We start from the raw sequence: 20,375 nt of genomic DNA, 5'->3' as shown, positions 1-20,375 counted from the left end.
GCAGTGGGCGGTGTCCAAAAAATGCTGGTCACGCTGTCACCGGCCCTTTCTACCGCGGCCTGTACGGCGAAGGCATGGCGTTCAAGATTGGTTTCCATCCACTGTGAGTGATTCCTGCTTATCTCGGCTGATCCTGCTCTTCTGCCGAGCCGTCATGCGGAGAAAGCTGTATATGATACAATTTTTCGATGTTTGGTGACGTTTGCGAAGGTAACGCAGTTACGAGGGCCGTGCTCGGCATGCATATTTGTTGCCGGGTTAGTTTAATTGAATGTGGCTTATTTGCTGTTTATTGTGATGTCGAAAGCCTTAGGGAGCATTGCGTGCCGATGCTGCAGTAGCACATGCTACGAACTTTTTTTTTTTTTTCTGTTGGCCTGTGATGCAGACCTACTTAATAAAAGAACCCGTCAACGGCTGAGCTTAGCCGAAACAGAACAAAAGAGTAAACTGTTTATTTCTCAGAACCTGCAGCCTCTAGTGTATCTTCCCAGATTTCTTCCCCGGCATTTCGCCTGCCAGCCGTACCTATTGGTGGAACAAAGAAAGGAGGAAAATTTGCTCGTTAGTGTTGATTGAGTAACGAGATACAAACCTCAACGAAACCTTCCAGAGTGGCGTCGTGGTGTCAGAGTGTTTCCGTAAATACTAAAATACATCATATTCACACTGCCGAAGACAGTGGTGGCGGGTTGTAGCAACAGGCGGTTTTAGCCTGGCGATGGCCGCCGTACAATTGCTCCGCCTGAGTATCTCTTGCAATGTCACCGGGATATGTCATCCCAAGTTCAGGAAACCGGTCTCTCTTGAGAATGCAAGAAGCGAAGCTTCCTTTCGGGCTAGAACGTACTACACCACGATTACGCCCCTACAACCCATAGACAATACGCCATTTCATTTACAGGAGGTTGTTCCAGTCGGCAAGGCTTAGAAGAGAGGCGATAATAAGCAGCACAGTTTGGCTGGACGGCCCGCGTGAGTAGAGAGACACGGAATTTTAGCCGAAAGAAAATCCGCCTTACAGGGGTTGCTTTTTCCATAATAGGTACGCGTAGCACGCTGTTCCTACGAACCTTTGTTTCGACGGTCAAAAGCGAGAGCCAGACAGCGAGTACTTTTCACTACCGGCTAGTTCAACTTAATGTGTACTCACCAAGCCGAGAATCCCATTCTTTTGTAGATAAACTTGGCGCATTTTACTGCTGCTTTAATGTTGTCGGAGAGCAGATCTGTAAAGAAGCGTCAACGAAAGGTAGGTTCTCTGTCTCGTGATTGGGTCGCGTTTGCGCGGGTGAGTTAAATATTGAACAATCCAACCGAATGTTTCAAATATACGAACATCGAATATTTAAAAAGATTGTTTTGTTTTAGCTTTTGAAAAGAAGCAGCGAAAAAAATTTAGATTGTGGGGTTTTACATGTCAAAACCACGATCTTATCACAAGGCACGCCGTGATGGGGGACCCCGGAAATTTTGACCACCTGGGGTTCTTTCACGTGCACCTAAATCTAAGTACACGAGTGTTTTCGCATTTCGCGCCCATCCAAATGCGGCCGCCGTGGTCGGGATTCCATTCCGCGACCTCGTGCTTAGCAGCCGCACAGCATAGCCACTAAGCAACCACGGCGGGTAGCACCGAAAAGAAAAGCTGTAAAATTATTTCTTGTAATCTGCGTAGTCTAAAAAGACGGGGCTTGCACAACTTTTGGGGAAGAATCAGATTCTTTTTTTTTTTTTTCGAAACGCGCTTCCAACTATTCAAGCGTTGCGTTTGATCCTTTCCGCAGTGCCTGTCTTGAACTATCAAATATAATTTCACGGCGACAGTGGCGTGCGCTGAAACTGTTCAGTCCAAATTTTAATTTATGCTTGATATGTCGCATAACAGTTAAAGAGGCACAAATGGCGTGGCCAGGGACTGTGTTCCGTAAACGTGGCAAGTGGGGCATGAAGTATAATTGCATATACATAGCTTTTTCCACTGTACAAAAGGTAGAAATATATGCGCACTAATGGGAGGATACAAAAGAAAGGGAAGGAAATGAGAATAAATGGATAACGCATTGAAGACTACCTCAGAACGACAGAAGAGACAATTCGGTGGTTCCGCACGGAACAAACGTGGCCAAGCAACAGTATCTAAGAAAAGGTAAGACATTGAAATCGGCGGTTTAACGTGCCAAAACCATGAAACAACAGCTTGCGCAACACTACAAACAACACATTTAGAACGCAAGAAGACATTCTTGATCCAGCCGACAACGGTCGGAACTCTTGTCGGCGAGAAAAGCCCCGGTACCGAAGTGTTTGTCAAACCCTTGGCTGCACCGGTCGAGTACACTACACGACCGGCTGCACTGCTTTTGCGTGTAAAAAAAATAAAAGTACAAAACGTGTTGCCACCGGTGGCAATTGAGGCCAGGGGCCACACGGCGTCATTCCAGGGCCTCAGGAGACTTCATAACATACCTCGAAACTATGATGTAGCCGCTTTGACTACACTTTGGAATGAGGCTCATAGACGGTTGTCGTAGGTAAGAAATAAAATATTCTGGCTCCCTTGGGTGGCATTCGAAGGCATGCATGCCGCCGGGGGTCAGAGAAGAGCCCCCGTAGTTGTTGTCGTTGATTTCGTTGCCATTTCTACCCTGCTTTTTTTTAATTGTAAATGCAATACCCATATTGCTAGCTCAATGACACAGTTTGCCTGTTTCGGGACTCCCGTAATTGTGCTCCCATGTTTAGCGGAGTGAGCAGGACTGCCTCTCTCGATGACTTTCTTTAGAAAAGGGCTGCACAACTCAAAACCAGCTCTGGCAAAGACCAACGCGTGAAGGTTTGGTGTTGCGCTGCTTTTTTGTACTTGCGTGGGGTATGTTTTGTGTTCAACTTTAAAGCCACACCGGTCGCACTTTTGTGAGAACCGTCGGATGTTGTGCTTGCAAAAAGGCCCCATGTATTTAGTGCGATGGCACTAGCAGCTGTCCTCAGCATGTGTTGTGTCACGTGGATCGTGGAAAACTTAATGGGGCTCTTTAGGACCACGAAACAGGATAAGTTTGCGCGCAGGTGGAAGTGCTTTCGTAGCCGTTTACGAAGCCTGTCTAGAGTTACTATTACCCACATTTCCATATTTTTTCTAATCGAGGTTGTTATAAAATTGAGGGCAGAAATTCTCCCGGTGTATGCCCATTAACTGCGGCGAACACTGCAGGTCAGTGAGCTTTAGCGGCAATATGGAGTCTTAAGGAGCCTTCTGTCATTGCTGAGAAAAGCCCGCGAAACTGATGAAATATTTATTTGCTTTGAATGGACTTAAGCGTGCTCGTGTTTTGCGAGGAAACGCGTTTTTCATGTGCTATGCGCTTATTCCAGCAGCTGCAAACTATGGAATCCTGAATTAGGAAGCGGGCCGCCGAAAATCTACTCGCGGGCTGCACATGTGCGTTCCGCGGTCCGTATGTTGTGCAGCACCGCCTTAGAGAGACACCAGGTTCAACAAGTGCATTGGTGCAGGGCATTGCAATAGGTTGGTTCGTGTGCTCTACCCTATAGCTCTCAGAGCCGGCCGGGGTCTCGGAAGCTATAGCATAAACCAATGCCATCGGGACAGCGGGGTGACGTCCGTGAAGTCGGGACGCCTGGGACGCCGGCTCACCTTATTCACGAACGCAAAGTTCCTGTTGCGTGGCGAGTGTTTTGCTCGCTAGATGTTCGACATCTACGCATGTTTATATAGGCAACTAAGACAGGTGACGTACCTTTGCACCTGACTCGGCATTGGTTGTGGGGACCAGGGCTGCACCAGTACCGGTTGTTGATCTAGAAATGATCGAAAGCAGGCACACAGAAAACAATAAGAAATGATCCTCAACCACTTGTTCCCGTTTTCTTGACGTCTACTCGACATTTGCCGACACTTTCACCGGGCGCTACTGGAGTGAAGCAAACACCAGGACAGCATTGCTTGCACAGCGGCGGCGGCGGCCCGCCGCCGCTGCTGTCTTTCCGGATAGCTAACACACAGCACAGACTCGCATAACTGAATCGAATAGCACGTGGCCCCATCTGCACTACCCCCGCATGAGTGCAGGTTGTTGGCTCTGTTCTCTAAGGAATTACGCCTTGGAAGCACGAATGCTGCCCAAGTATCCCTAATGCTACAAATATAAGCCTTTCAGCGCATAAGTCATTTATTAAAGCGACTCTTCATATGCATCCTTTCCTTTTGTTTCAGCTCGGTTGGCTTCTTGCCGAGTGAGTAAAGTGGACCGATCCTGGACATAGCAGAATATTAAAGCGGGCCGGCACTGGAGACAGTGTCGTAGCAAAGTGGGCCAATCTCTGATGCGCCGTAATCCGCGACCGCGTGGGTCGCGTAGTGGGCGGTCTCCGCGTCTTGCCGTCTCGCTGGTCAGGTGCGTAATCGCTATATGCTGCAAAACTCTTTGCAGAAGATGAGAACTTTTATAGCATGTATTTAACCGCTTAACGAAAGCTTTGCTTCACATTATCATTATCACCATCCTATATTTATGTCAACTGCTGGACGAGGACTACCCCTGTCTTGCACTAGCTGATTCCAACTTGCGCCTGTGAATTTCCTCGTTTAATCACCCCATCTAATTTTCTGACGTCATCGACTGCGACTCCCTTCCCATAGCACATATTCTGCAATTCTAATGGTCCACCGGGTTACTTTCCCTACGTATTACATGGCCTGTCCAGCTCCACTTTTTTTTTCTCTTAATGTAAACTAGAATATTGGCTATTCCCATTTACTCTCTGATCCAGCCCGCCCTCTTCCTATCTCTTAACGTGATGCCTAACATTGTTCCCGTCGTCGCTCCTTGCGTTTTGCTTCACATAGATTCCAGTATATAGCAGCTTTTATGTTTTGGGAAGTAACAGCACTAAACGAATAAGGACTTAGACAAAGAGGAACACGACACTGGCGTTGACTGGCACAGCTAAAACTCCCGATGCAGCTTTCTGTTGCTCAATACCTGCTACATAAAAGTGTTTTTCAGAACGTGAAAGAAGCCTGCAAATGCACGCAAAATTGCTGCGCGACTGACCGCTCGAGGCACTTTGCGTGTATTCGCGGGATTCTTTCGAGCTCAGCAGAACACTTTTATGCAGCACGTATTGAGGAACAGAAAGCTGTATCGGGAGTGTTTCATGCCGCTCTACAATTTTCTCATTGACACTTTTCATCTAAATATAATATTTGAGCAGTTGATTAATGAATCAAGACTGATTATCTAATTAGGCGGAATGAAGAAAGATTGTTTGAGTATCTCCAAGCGACGGCAAACAACATTGGCTTTGTTCTGTGCAGCTGCGTGGCATTTGCATGTTTTCAAACTCTGGCTAAAGTTAGCTCGGACACCCTGTATACGAACACAATCAATTTCCGTGCATGTTTCGCACTTTATCATGTCGCAGCTGTGCGCCATGTTTACGTCACTGACCCACAATGTGCCTGAAATTACGTAGCTTAATGTATTAAAGCAACGCACGTAGTTACAGCTTATAAAGAGCCACTAGTTACAAGAATAGTTTCGACTGTAATCTAGCGTACATCCAAAGCACGGTAAACGTGTGTCAGGGGGATTATGCATACCGTACATGCATGTAGGATCCCTAACGAGCGTTTTTGCATTCCGCTGCCCAGCGTAACGCGGCTGTTGCCTCTGAGAATCAAGCCCGCGACCTACTTACTGCATGACAGCTAAACGCAATGGCCACGGAGACAAGTTAGAAAAGTACGCAGTTCCTGTCGGAACTTTGAGGGTCGTGCGTGTTATAGGCGCCATATAGAGTCTTGTTTTACTCGTCTTTTTTTTCAACAATAACTGTGCTAACAGGGCGGTGCCAATATCGTCTGTTTACTTATTCACCTGTATTTTTCGCGTCGTTTTCTCATGTCCAATACATTTATCTCTGTTATTTTGACGTGGTTTAAGACGTACACGAGAGGTGACGTATACTCTTTATTGGATATGATTGGCTTACCTGGAAAAGCCCGTAGTCGACACTGCCGTCTCTGTTACGGTTCATAGCCCTCGTATTCATGCCACTTTCGGAGTTGACGAGGCATACCCCTGTAAGAGACAACAGCGAGGAGAAATTATTTACCTCTATGGCCCCAGTTGAATGACTTGGGCTGAGAAAGGCTAAAGAGGCTCGAGTTGAGGGTATCTATTTAGTTGTGAGCCTTGCGTAACTGCCCCAAGGCGGTTTTGCCGCAACGAGGTCTTCAAGCAAGGAATACATTTCAGAATGCTGGCAAAAGTGTGAGTCACGCAGGAGGAAATATCTGTAGTGGGGTTGTTCCACGCGCAGCCTTGAAAGGCGAATGTTTTTTTGCATTTCGCCCACGTGGAATGCGGCCGCCGTATAGCTGCAGTCCACGTGGAATGCGGCCGCCGTAGCTGCATTCCACGTGGGCCGCGTTCCACATGTGAACTTTGAATGTGTAGGCTTGTCCTCGGACACCCACACAGAATAAAATACACAAAACAGGAGCGCAGTGGGATACCGCGTTGCTCAGCTGTGCACCGGAAGACCAACTTAAGGCAATCCAGCATGGCCGAAGCGGCCGCCAGGGCCGAAGGGTTCCAGGCGTCATCTGGGTAGAGAGGCCTAGGTCTCAAATCTGCTGTCCTAAAATAGTTCATTCCTCATCTTCCAGATCAACTACGGCGGCTCGGGGGACAGAAGGCAGTGATGTTTAGGAGGACAAAAGTATTCCGGCGTCTCCGCTGAGAAAGGAGGAATTACGTTTGTGATACCGCGGCCGCTCAGTAAAAACGCACGTGTGTGTGTGTGTGTTTTTTTTTTTTTTTTTTTACCGAGTGGGGCATTACATCGTCGGAGCTGGAATATTCCACGTTCCAAGTATTACATCGGGAAATATAATACTCCAACTTTCTGTTTGCACGATGATGCTCTTGATTGCATAGCACATACTTAAGAAATACACCCTGGGACATTTGGAGATATTAGGACGTGTGGAACAATATATTGCTCCACACGTTGAGAAACGCAGCGACAAGAAGAGTGCTTGCATATGATGCGCCCTCGGCATTTACCTTTGTTCGGTAGCTGTTTTCAGTGTTTTCTTCCTCTAATGAAGCCATAAATAAAAAGGCCACACAAAAGCCAGTGTAAATGTACAGAAGGCAGTCGTGCTTCTGCATAAGAAGCCAGGCTTAAGTCGATAGAAGCACAAGGAGGACATTGTCTTGGACATTTATTTAACAATACCTTCTCTGTGAGCTAGTTTGTGAAGCTGGAATTGCTTTTTTTTTCTTGCTTTTGTCCTTCGGGAACTCAGTGCACATTCGGTCGGTAATACACTGAAATTAAAACAACAACAAAAAAAAACGTCACGTCTATCACAGTTCACGGGCTGAAAAGCAGCATTGAATGCAAAATTTCGATTTCGGCCTGACTTGGAGGCAGTGAATTGCGTGTAATAATTAATTTGTAAGTTTGCGTGAAACGTCATTAAAAGGGATCACCGGGACCCATTTGCTGAAACCGATGTAACCAAAACAGGTTGTATAGCATCATCACTTAAATATTTGCAACCATACTACCCACGGATCTTCCTTTGTTATCGTTGTGTAGAGGAAAGAAGCAATTACTCGACCATGCAAGTGTCACGTGCGCAGATGGTGCAGTTGTGTCGCCATTCATGACGCAACCGGAGCTAAGTCTAGCCTCGCACACTGCGTTCAGAGAGGCGTAGCTCGGCAGTATGTCTCTCCGCCAATACAGGAAAGTCGAGTTTGAGAGAGCTCACTATGCCTTTCTACGTGTAGCTTATCAAACTCAAACCGGTGTTCATGAGCAGTTTTAAGGCTTACAAACGTAAAATATGTTGCAAAAGTTTCATATGTCTCCATTTAGTCCTGTAAACTCTGGTGTGCCCCAAGGATCCCAGTTATAGGCCCTCTTCTATTCTTAATTTACATTAACGGTTTAACCAATGATGTCCCCCCACCCCCCCCCCCTTATATTTACGTTTTCGCAGATCACTATGGTATGCTCCGTGAAATCTCGGACAAATCTGAAAGCACATTCTTGCAAGACGATATAAACGCTATCTCTAACTGGTGTGACGTATGGTTAATGCAAATTCACGTAACTAAATGTAAATGTATGCGTGTAACTCGCAGCAATATTCCTCCGCTGATCTATTACCTTAATGATACTCACCTAGAGGTCGTAACCTCCTAAAAATACCTAGGCGTCCACATAACCTCGTCACTTTACTGGTCGTTGCACATCGACAAGATAATTAACAATACTAACCGCATGCTAGGTTATCTTCGTCGAAATTTTTCTTCTGCTCCTACATCAATAAAACTAATCCTATACAAACCGCTTATTAGGAGTCAAATGGAGTACGCCTCATCCATTTGGGAACCGCACCTCTAAGCCCTTATTCAATCACTTGAACTAATCCAAGGCAATGCCGCGGGTTTCATTCATAGCAATTACAACCGCACATCAAGCGTAACTGCCACGAAAAACTTTTTGCTACTTGCTGCTTTCTCAGTCCGGCGTAAGTGTTTTCGCCTTGCGTTATTTCATAAAATATATTTCCAGAATTCCTACCTGCGCGATAATCTTCTCGTCTCCTACCTACATTTCCTCTCGCATGGATCATAGCCATAAAGTTGGAATCATTCAATGCCGCACCAGAACCTGTAACGAATCATTTATTCCTAGGACCTCTCGGGAATGCAACCACCTTCCCGTTTCGTTCGGCCTTATCAAATGTCGTCACTCTCGGATACAATTAACTAATGAATTTTGCTGTAATTACTAACCATTATTTGCTGCTCTGTGATTTACTTGTTATGTTTTTTTTTTTTACCCGCTCCCATCTGTAATACTTCGGTCTTGAGGGTACAATAAAATTTTTAAAAATCCGTCGGTTCCGAAAACGCTGGTTCCATAACGTCATATTGCAACTTACAGTTGGCCATCTGCCCTCTGGGTATACCGTTCCTGGCAAGTTCTTTCGACAAGGAGCAGCGTGTGAACTTCTTGCCCACAGTTGCCGTTACAAGCGTTAGTAGAGCGGCTACCTCAACCAGCTGCATACCCTCGAACCAATGCGTTCTGAACCTCAGCAACTCCAAAGTGACGTGCCCAGAATTCAACGGCGTATACGAACAATTAGGGCTATTTAATAACTGCTCATTGTGTGTGGAAAACTTGCACGCGTGGAAAAGTGGCTGCGTCGAGTTATTGAATTGTCAAAATTTCCAAGAACCAAATAACTACAAGATAGTGCCTGAAACCATGCACATTGTTCATACGAAGCTGCGCATCGCAGCGCACCAGGTGTTTCAGAGAAGACAATGTTAACCGCTATAGGCCGAACATCAGGATCTCTTTCATGTATTCGCTACCGAACGAAACAGATTACTAAAATTCAGTAATATTGGTATATTCAGCGACATTCAAGCACATGCTATAAGGGATAAACTGAATTTTGCCAGAACGCAAACCTTGCCCATTAACTGCGATTAGCATTCTTTAGGAACTTCATCAACATTGCGGTGTCTAACAACTTTTACCCGGTAGCTAAAGCTGTGTACTATAGTGCACCACTAAGTAAGTTCTGGCTGCTGCCTTATTCAGCAAACAAATAACCAAGGCCACTGAGTATGTGCCTGAATAAAAACCTTGCAAGTAGCTGCAGATGTTCACTGACTTCTCAGGAAAAGGCTGCTTCGTGGCGTACCTCCATACCTCCATACTAACCTCCAACCTCCATACTAGTGAAAGTGCTTCCGTCTATGCACCGGGAAATAAAGACTACGAAAATTGGCATTTCCGAAAAACAGGTAAGGATATGCCCAATAAAAATATTGAAACAGCCATGTCTACTGAATTCTCTCAAAAACGCTGGTTCCTGGCGTATAAGTAAATCTCCATCCTATTGGAAGTGTTCCCGGCTATTCACGCGATGAATGAATGGACTGCGAAAATTGGGATTTCCGGAAGACAGGTAAGCCCCAATAAAAATAATGAAACAGCCATGTCTACTGACACATATGCAAAACGCTGGTTAGTGGCATATACACCAATATCCATGCTATGGTAAGTGTTTCCGCCTATTCACGCGATAAGTAAATGGATTGTAAAAATTGGCAATTCCGAAAAAAAATGTAAGCATACATGTAGCCCAGTAAAATGACGAAACAGGGATGTCCATTGACTTCTCTGCAAAACGCTGGTTCGTGGCACATACATAACTTCCATCCAATCGGAGTATTTCCACCTATTCATACGATTAATAAACGGATTACAAACGCCGGGGCGGATGCGGATTAACGCGATAAATAAACGAGTTTCAAACTCCTGCGTAGACGCCGAATTACGCGATAAATATACGAATAGGGGAAGAATATTTGAATCGGAAAAATTCGAAAAACATTAAGCCTATAGCCCAGGGAAATATCGCCTCAGCCAGGTTCGAAAAGTTCGCTCTAAATCACTCGTTCTTTGCCTACAGCACTCCCCGCGCATGCGTGGAGGCCGAATAGTGCGATAAATAACCGAATACGAGAAGAATAAATCTATCGGAAAAATTGAAAAAACACTAAGCCTATAGCCCAGGGAAATATTGTTTCAGCCAGGTTCGAAAAGTTCGCTCTAAATCGCTCGTTCTGTGCCTACAGCACTCCGCACACATGCGTAGAGGCCAAATCACGCGATAAATAAACGAATAGGCGAATAATATTTCTATCGGAAAAATTGAAAAAACACTAAGCCTATAGCCCAGGCAAATATTGTTTCAGCCAGGTTCGAAAAGTTCGCTCTAAATCGCTCGTTCTCTGCCTACAGCACTCCGCACACATGCGTAGAGGCCAAATCACGCGATAAATAAACGAATAAGCGAATAATATTTCTTTCGGCAAAATTGAAAAAACACTAAGCCTATAGCCCAGGGAAATATTGTTTCAGCCAGGTTCGAAAAGTTCGCTCTAAATCGCTCGTTCTCTGCCTACAGCACTCCGCACACATGCGTAGAGGCCAAATCACGCGATAAATGAACGAATAGGCGAATAATATTTCTATCGGGAAAATTGAAAAAACACTAAGCCTATAGCCCAGGGAAATATTGTTTCAGCCAGGTTCGAAAGGTTCGCTCTAAATCGCTCGTTCTCTGCCTACAGCACTCCGCACACATGCGTAGAGGCCAAATCACGCGATAAATAAACGAATAGGCGAATAATATTTCTATCGGAAAAATTGAAAAAACACTAAGCCTATAGCCCACGGAAATATTGTTTCAGCCAGGTTCGAAAAGTTCGCTCTAAATCGCTCGTTCTCTGCCTACAGCACTCCGCACACATGCGTAGAGGCCAAATCAGGCGATAAATAAACGAATAGGCGAATAATATTTCTATCGGAAAAAATTGAAAAAACACCAAGCCTATAGCCCAGGGAAATATTGTTTCAGCCAGGTTCGAAAAGTTCGCTCTAAATCGCTCGTTCTCTGCCTACAGCACTCCGCACACATGCGTAGAGGCCAAATCACGCGATAAATAAACGAATAAGCGAATAATATTTCTTTCGGCAAAGTTGAAAAAACACTAAGCCTATAGCCCAGGGAAATATTGTTTCAGCCAGGTTCGAAAAGTTCGCTCTAAATCGCTCGTTCTGTGCCTACAGCACTCCGCACACATGCGTAGAGGCCAAATTACGCGATAAATAAACGAATAGGCGAATAATATTTCTTTCGGAAAAATTGAAAAAACACTAAGCCTATAGCCCAGGGAAATATTGTTTCAGCCAGGTTCGAAAAGTTCGCTCTAAATCGCTCGTTCTCTGCCTACAGCACTCCGCACACATGCGTAGAGGCCAAATCACGCGATAAATGAACGAATAGGCGAATAATATTTCTATCGGGAAAATTGAAAAAACACTAAGCCTATAGCCCAGGGAAATATTGTTTCAGCCAGGTTCGAAAAGTTCGCTCTAAATCGCTCGTTCTCTGCCTACAGCACTCCGCACACATGCGTAGAGGCCAAATCACGCGATAAATAAACGAATAGGCGAATAATATTTCTATCGGAAAAATTGAAAAAACACTAAGCCTATACCCAGGGAAATATTGTTTCAGCCAGGTTCGAAAAGTTCGCTCTAAATCGCTCGTTCTCTGCCTACAGCACTCCGCACACATGCGTAGAGGCCAAATCAGGCGATAAATAAACGAATAGGCGAATAATATTTCTATCGGAAAAAATTGAAAAAACACCAAGCCTATAGCCCAGGGAAATATTGTTTCAGCCAGGTTCGAAAAGTTCGCTCTAAATCGCTCGTTCTCTGCCTACAGCACTCCGCACACATGCGTAGAGGCCAAATTACGCGATAAATGAACGAATAGGCGAATAATATTTCTTTCGGAAAAATTGAAAAAACACTAAGCCTATAGCCCAGGGAAATATTGTTTCAGCCAGGTTCGAAAAGTTCACTCTAAATCGCTCGTTCTCTGCCTACAGCACTCCGCACACATGCGTAGAGGCCAAATCACGCGATAAATAAACGAATAAGCGAATAATATTTCGGAAAAATTGAAAAAACACTAAGCCTATAGCCCAGGGAAATATTGTTTCAGCCAGGTTCGAAAAGTTCGCTCTAAATCGCTCGTTCTCTGCCTACAGCACTCCGCACACATGCGTAGAGGCCAAATCACGCGATAAATAAACGAATAGGCGAATAATATTTCTTTCGGAAAAATTGAAAAAACACTAAGCCTATAGCCCAGGGAAATATTGTTTCAGCCAGGTTCGAAAAGTTCGCTCTAAATCGCTCGTTCTCTGCCTACAGCACTCCGCACACATGCGTAGAGGCCAAATCACGCGATAAATGACCGAATAGGCGAATAATATTTCTTTCGGAAAAATTGAAAAAACACTAAGCCTATAGCCCAGGGAAATATCGTTTCAGCCAGGTTCGAAAAGTTCGCTCTAAATCGCTTGTTCTCTGCCTACAGCACTCCGCACACATGCGTAGAGGCCAAATTACGCGATAAATAAATGAATGGGCGAATAATATTTCTATCGGAAAAATTGAAAAAACACTAAGCCTATATATAGCCCAGGGAAATATCGTTTCAGCCAGGTTCGAAAAGTTCGCTCTAAATCGCTTGTTCTCTGCCAACAGCACTCCGCACACATGCGTAGAGGCCAAATTACGCGATAAATAAATGAATGGGCGAATAATATTTCTATCGGAAAAATTGAAAAAACACTAAGCCTATATATAGCCCAGGGAAATATCGTTTCAGCCAGGTTCGAAAAGTTCGCTCTAAATCGCTCGTTCTCTGCCTACAGCACTCCGCACACATGCGTAGAGGCCAAATCACGCGATAAATAAACGAATAAGCGAATAATATTTCTTTCGGAAAAATTGAAAAAACACTAAGCCTATAGCCCAGGGAAATATCGTTTCAGCCAGGTTCGAAAAGTTCGCTCTAAATCGCTCGTTCTCTGCCTACAGCACTCCGCACACATGCGTAGAGGCCAAATTACGCGATAAATGAACGAATAGGCGAATAATATTTCTTTCGGAAAAATTGAAAAAACACTAAGCCTATAGCCCAGGGAAATATTGTTTCAGCCAGGTTCGAAAAGTTCGCTCTAAATCGCTCGTTCTCTGCCTACAGCACTCCGCACACATGCGTAGAGGCCAAATCACGCGATAAATAAACGAATAAGCGAATAATATTTCTTTCGGCAAAGTTGAAAAAACACTAAGCCTATAGCCCAGGGAAATATTGTTTCAGCCAGGTTCGAAAAGTTCGCTCTAAATCGCTCGTTCTGTGCCTACAGCACTCCGCACACATGCGTAGAGGCCAAATTACGCGATAAATAAACGAATAGGCGAATAATATTTCTTTCGGAAAAATTGAAAAAACACTAAGCCTATAGCCCAGGGAAATATCGTTTCAGCCAGGTTCGAAAAGTTCGCTCTAAATCGCTTGTTCTCTGCCTACAGCACTCCGCACACATGCGTAGAGGCCAAATTACGCGATAAATAAATGAATAGGCGAATAATATTTCTCTCGGAAAAATTGAAAAAACACTAAGCCTATAGCCCAGGGAAATATCGTTTCAGCCAGGTTCGAAAAGTTCGCTCTAAATCGCTTGTTCTCTGCCTACAGCACTCCGCACACATGCGTAGAGGCCAAATCACGCGATAAATAAACGAATAAGCGAATAATATTTCTTTCGGCAAAATTGAAAAAACACTAAGCCTATAGCCCAGGGAAATATTGTTTCAGCCAGGTTCGAAAAGGTCGCTCTAAATCGCTCGTTCTGTGCCTACAGCACTCCGCACACATGCGTTGAGGCCAAATTACGCGATAAATAAACGAATAGGCGAATAATATTTCTTTCGGAAAAATTGAAAAAACACTAAGCCTATAGCCCAGGGAAATATTGTTTCAGCCAGGTTCGAAAAGTTCGCTCTAAATCGCTCGTTCTCTGACTACAGCACTCCGCACACATGCGTAGAGGCCAAATCACGCGATAAATAAACGAATAAGCGAATAATATTTCTATCGGAAAAATTGAAAAAACACTAAGCCTATATATAGCCCAGGGAAATATCGTTTCAGCCAGGTTCGAAAAGTTCGCTCTAAATCACTCGTTCTCTGCCTACAGCACTCCGCACACATGCGTAGAGGGCAAATTACGCGATAAATAAACGAATAGGCGAATAATATTTCTTTCGGAAAAATTGAAAAAACACTAAGCCTATAGCCCAGGGAAATATCGTTTCAGCCAGGTTCGAAAAGTTCGCTCTAAATCGCTCGTTCTCTGCCTACAGCACTCCGCACACATGCGTAGAGGGCAAATTACGCGATAAATAAATGAATAGGCGAATAATATTTCTATCGGAAAAATTGAAAAAACACTAAGCCTATAGCCCAGGGAAATATCGTTTCAGCCAGGTTCGAAAAGTTCGCTCTAAATCGCTTGTTCTCTGCCTACAGCACTCCGCACACATGCGTAGAGGCCAAATTACGCGATAAATAAATGAATAGGCGAATAATATTTCTCTCGGAAAAATTGAAAAAACACTAAGCCTATAGCCCAGGGAAATATCGTTTCAGCCAGGTTCGAAAAGTTCGCTCTAAATCGCTTGTTCTCTGCCTACAGCACTCCGCACACATGCGTAGAGGCCAAATTACGCGATAAATAAACGAATAGGCGAATAATATTTCTTTCGGAAAAATTGAAAAAACACTAAGCCTATAGCCCAGGGAAATATTGTTTCAGCCAGGTTCGAAAAGTTCGCTCTAAATCGCTCGTTCTCTGCCTACAGCACTCCGCACACATGCGTAGAGGCCAAATCACGCGATAAATAAACGAATAAGCGAATAATATTTCTATCGGAAAAATTGAAAAAACACTAAGCCTATAGCCCAGGGAAATATTGTTTCAGCCAGGTTCGAAAAGTTCGCTCTAAATCGCTCGTTCTGTGCCTACAGCACTCCGCACACATACGTAGAGGCCAAATTACGCGATAAATAAATGAATGGGCGAATAATATTTCTATCGGAAAAATTGAAAAAACACTAAGCCTATAGCCCAGGGAAATATCGTTTCAGCCAGGTTCGAAAAGTTCGCTCTAAATCGCTTGTTCTCTGCCTACAGCACTCCGCACACATGCGTAGAGGCCAAATTACGCGATAAATAAACGAATAGGCGAACAATATTTCTTTCGGAAAAATTGAAAAAACACTAAGCCTATAGCCCAGGGAAATATTGTTTCAGCCAGGTTCGAAAAGTTCGCTCTAAATCGCTCGTTCTCTGCCTACAGCACTGCGCACACATGCGTAGAGGCCAAATCACGCGATAAATAAACGAATAAGCGAATAATATTTCTATCGGAAAAATTGAAAAAACACTAAGCCTATATATAGCCCAGGGAAATATCGTTTCAGCCAGGTTCGAAAAGTTCGCTCTAAATCGCTCGTTCTCTCCCTACAGCACTCCGCACACATGCGTAGAGGCCAAATCACGCGATAAATAAACGAATAAGCGAATAATATTTCTTTCGGAAAAATTGAAAAAACACTAAGCCTATAGCCCAGGGAAATATCGTTTCAGCCAGGTTCGAAAAGTTCGCTCTAAATCGCTTGTTCTCTGCCTACAGCACTCCGCACACATGCGTAGAGGCCAAATTACGCGATAAATAAATGAATAGGCGAATAATATTTCTCTCGGAAAAATTGAAAAAACACTAAGCCTATAGCCCAGGGAAATATCGTTTCAGCCAGGTTCGAAAAGTTCGCTCTAAATCGCTTGTTCTCTGCCTACAGCACTCCGCACACATGCGTAGAGGCCAAATCACGCGATAAATAAACGAATAAGCGAATAATATTTCTTTCGGCAAAATTGAAAAAACACTAAGCCTATAGCCCAGGGAAATATTGTTTCAGCCAGGTTCGAAAAGTTCGCTCTAAATCGCTCGTTCTGTGCCTACAGCACTCCGCACACATGCGTAGAGGCCAAATTACGCGATAAATAAACGAATAGGCGAATAATATTTCTTTCGGAAAAATTGAAAAAACACTAAGCCTATAGCCCAGGGAAATATTGTTTCAGCCAGGTTCGAAAAGTTCGCTCTAAATCGCTCGTTCTCTGCCTACAGCACTCCGCACACATGCGTAGAGGCCAAATTACGCGATAAATAAATGAATAGGCGAATAATATTTCTCTCGGAAAAATTGAAAAAACACTAAGCCTATAGCCAAGGGAAATATTGTTTCAGCCAGGTTCGAAAAGTTCGCTCTAAATCGCTCGTTCTCTGCCTACAGCACTCCGCACACATGCGTAGAGGCCAAATCACGCGATAAATAAACGAATAAGCGAATAATATTTCTATCGGAAAAATTGAAAAAACACTAAGCCTATAGCCCAGGGAAATATTGTTTCAGCCAGGTTCGAAAAGTTCGCTCTAAATCGCTCGTTCTCTGCCTACAGCACTCCATACACATGCGTAGAGGCCAAATTACGCGATAAATAAACGAATAGGCGAATAATATTTCTATCGGAAAGATTGAAAAAACACTAAGCCTATAGCCCAGGGAAATATCGTTTCAGCCAGGTTCGAAAAGTTCGCTCTAAATCGCTCGTTCTCTGCCTACAGCACTCCGCACACATGCGTAGAGGCCAAATTACGCGATAAATAAATGAATAGGCGAATAATATTTCTATCGGAAAAATTGAAAAAACACTAAGCCTATAGCCCAGGGAAATATCGTTTCAGCCAGGTTCGAAAAGTTCGCTCTAAATCGCTTGTTCTCTGCCTACAGCACTCCGCACACATGCGTAGAGGCCAAATTACGCGATAAATAAATGAATAGGCGAATAATATTTCTATCGGAAAAATTGAAAAAACACTAAGCCTATAGCCCAGGGAAATATCGTTTCAGCCAGGTTCGAAAAGTTCGCTCTAAATCGCTCGTTCTCTGCCTACAGCACTCCGCACACATGCGTAGAGGCCAAATTACGCGATAAATAAATGAATAGGCGAATAATATTTCTATCGGAAAAATTGAAAAAACACTAAGCCTATAGCCCAGGGAAATATCGTTTCAGCCAGGTTCGAAAAGTTCGCTCTAAATCGCTTGTTCTCTGCCTACAGCACTCCGCACACATGCGTAGAGGCCAAATTACGCGATAAATAAATGAATAGGCGAATAATATTTCTTTCGGAAAAATTGAAAAAACACTAAGCCTATAGCCCAGGGAAATATTGTTTCAGCCAGGTTCGAAAAGTTCTCTCTAAATCGCTCGTTCTGTGCCTACAGCACTCCGCACACATGCGTAGAGGCCAAATTACGCGATAAATAAACGAATAGGCGAATAATATTTCTTTCGGAAAAATTGAAAAAACACTAAGCCTATAGCCAAGGGAAATATTGTTTCAGCCAGGTTCGAAAAGTTCGCTCTAAATCGCTCGTTCTCTGCCTACAGCACTCCGCACACATGCGTAGAGGCCAAATTACGCGATAAATAAATGAATAGGCGAATAATATTTCTATCGGAAAAATTGAAAAAACACTAAGCCTATAGCCCAGGGAAATATCGTTTCAGCCAGGTTCGAAAAGTTCGCTCTAAATCCCTCGTTCTCTGCCTACAGCACTCCGCACACATGCGTAGAGGCCAAATTACGCGATAAATAAATGAATAGGCGAATAATATTTCTATCGGAAAAATTGAAAAAACACTAAGCCTATAGCCCAGGGAAATACCGTTTCAGCCAGGTTCGAAAAGTTCGCTCTAAATCGCTTGTTCTCTGCCTACAGCACTCCGCACACATGCGTAGAGGCCAAATTACGCGATAAATAAACGAATAGGCGAATAATATTTCTTTCGGAAAAATTGAAAAAACACTAAGCCTATAGCCCAGGGAAATATTGTTTCAGCCAGGTTCGAAAAGTTCGCTCTAAATCGCTCGTTCTCTGCCTACAGCACTCCGCACACATGCGTAGAGGCCAAATCACGCGATAAATAAACGAATAAGCGAATAATATTTCTATCGGAAAAATTGAAAAAACACTAAGCCTATAGCCCAGGGAAATATTGTTTCAGCCAGGTTCGAAAAGTTCGCTCTAAATCGCTCGTTCTCTGCCTACAGCACTCCGCACACATGCGTAGAGGCCAAATTACGCGATAAATAAACGAATAGGCGAATAATATTTCTATCGGAAAAATTGAAAAAACACTAAGCCTATAGCCCAGGGAAATATCGTTTCAGCCAGGTTCGAAAAGTTCGCTCTAAATCGCTCGTTCTCTGCCTACAGCACTCCGCACACATGCGTAGAGGCCAAATTACGCGATAAATAAATGAATAGGCGAATAATATTTCTATCGGAAAAATTGAAAAAACACTAAGCCTATAGCCCAGGGAAATATCGTTTCAGCCAGGTTCGAAAAGTTCGCTCTAAATCGCTCGTTCTCTGCCTACAGCACTCCGCACACATGCGTAGAGGCCAAATTACGCGATAAATAAACGAATAGGCGAATAATATTTCTATCGGAAAAATTGAAAAAACACTAAGCCTATAGCCCAGGGAAATATCGTTTCAGCCAGGTTCGAAAAGTTCGCTCTAAATCGCTTGTTCTCTGCCTACAGCACTCCGCACACATGCGTAGAGGCCAAATTACGCGATAAATAAATGAATAGGCGAATAATATTTCTATCGGAAAAATTGAAAAAACACTAAGCCTATAGCCCAGGGAAATATCGTTTCAGCCAGGTTCGAAAAGTTCGCTCTAAATCGCTCGTTCTCTGCCTACAGCACTCCGCACACATGCGTAGAGGCCAAATTACGCGATAAATAAATGAATAGGCGAATAATATTTCTATCGGAAAAATTGAAAAAACACTAAGCCTATAGCCCAGGGAAATATCGTTTCAGCCAGGTTCGAAAAGTTCGCTCTAAATCGCTCGTTCTCTGCCTACAGCACTCCGCACACATGCGTAGAGGCCAAATTACGCGATAAATAAATGAATAGGCGAATAATATTTCTATCGGAAAAATTGAAAAAACACTAAGCCTATAGCCCAGGGAAATATCGTTTCAGCCAGGTTCGAAAAGTTCGCTCTAAATCGCTTGTTCTCTGCCTACAGCACTCCGCACACATGCGTAGAGGCCAAATTACGCGATAAATAAATGAATAGGCGAATAATATTTCTATCGGAAAAATTGAAAAAACACTAAGCCTATAGCCCAGGGAAATATCGTTTCAGCCAGGTTCGAAAAGTTCGCTCTAAATCGCTCGTTCTCTGCCTACAGCACTCCGCACACATGCGTAGAGGCCAAATTACGCGATAAATAAATGAATAGGCGAATAATATTTCTATCGGAAAAATTGAAAAAACACTAAGCCTATAGCCCAGGGAAATATCGTTTCAGCCAGGTTCGAAAAGTTCGCTCTAAATCGCTCGTTCTCTGCCTACAGCACTCCGCACACATGCGTAGAGGCCAAATTACGCGATAAATAAATGAATAGGCGAATAATATTTCTATCGGAAAAATTGAAAAAACACTAAGCCTATAGCCCAGGGAAATATCGTTTCAGCCAGGTTCGAAAAGTTCGCTCTAAATCGCTCGTTCTCTGCCTACAGCACTCCGCACACATGCGTAGAGGCCAAATTACGCGATAAATAAACGAATAGGCGAATAATATTTCTATCGGAAAAATTGAAAAAACACTAAGCCTATAGCCCAGGGAAATATCGTTTCAGCCAGGTTCGAAAAGTTCGCTCTAAATCGCTTGTTCTCTGCCTACAGCACTCCGCACACATGCGTAGAGGCC

General features: G+C 43.8%; 1 protein-coding gene across 2 annotated transcripts; it reads right to left on the bottom strand.

Annotated features, from left to right (window-relative positions):
- Positions 1-440: 440 nt before the first annotated feature.
- Positions 441-9,853, bottom strand: LOC126522031 (lysozyme-like). Of its 2 annotated transcripts, XM_050170807.3 has the most exons (5): positions 8,996-9,848; positions 6,019-6,107; positions 3,762-3,822; positions 1,154-1,229; positions 441-528 (listed from the first exon to the last, which is right to left on the bottom strand). In XM_050170807.3, the coding sequence occupies exons 1-5, from the start codon at positions 9,120-9,122 to the stop codon at positions 462-464; spliced, it is 420 nt and encodes a 139-aa protein (XP_050026764.1). In that variant the 5' UTR covers positions 9,123-9,848; the 3' UTR covers positions 441-461. The 2 variants fall into 2 exon arrangements, with proteins under 2 accessions (XP_050026764.1, XP_054922196.1); XM_055066221.2 differs by lacking the exon at positions 1,154-1,229 and having other exon boundaries at positions 8,996-9,853.
- Positions 9,854-20,375: the final 10,522 nt, after the last annotated feature.

Source organism: Dermacentor andersoni, chromosome 6, assembly GCF_023375885.2.
Source record: "Dermacentor andersoni chromosome 6, qqDerAnde1_hic_scaffold, whole genome shotgun sequence".
NCBI lineage: Eukaryota > Metazoa > Arthropoda > Arachnida > Ixodida > Ixodidae > Dermacentor > Dermacentor andersoni.
The sequence above is the reverse complement of the archived record's forward strand: the minus strand, read 5'-3'. Positions and strand labels throughout refer to the sequence as shown.

Bases quoted from the DNA above. Each gene is read 5' to 3' on its own strand.
- LOC126522031 (XM_050170807.3), bottom strand. From the start codon at position 9,122: ATGCAGCTGGTTGAGGTAGCCGCTCTACTAACGCTTGTAACGGCAACT. The intron at 6,108-8,995 runs GTAAGTTGCAAT...TGTCTCTTACAG, and splicing joins CAGAGGGCAGATGGCCAACT to GGGTATGCCTCGTCAACTCC. The intron at 1,230-3,761 runs GTACGTCACCTG...GCTTCTTTACAG, and splicing joins ATGCCGAGTCAGGTGCAAAG to ATCTGCTCTCCGACAACATT.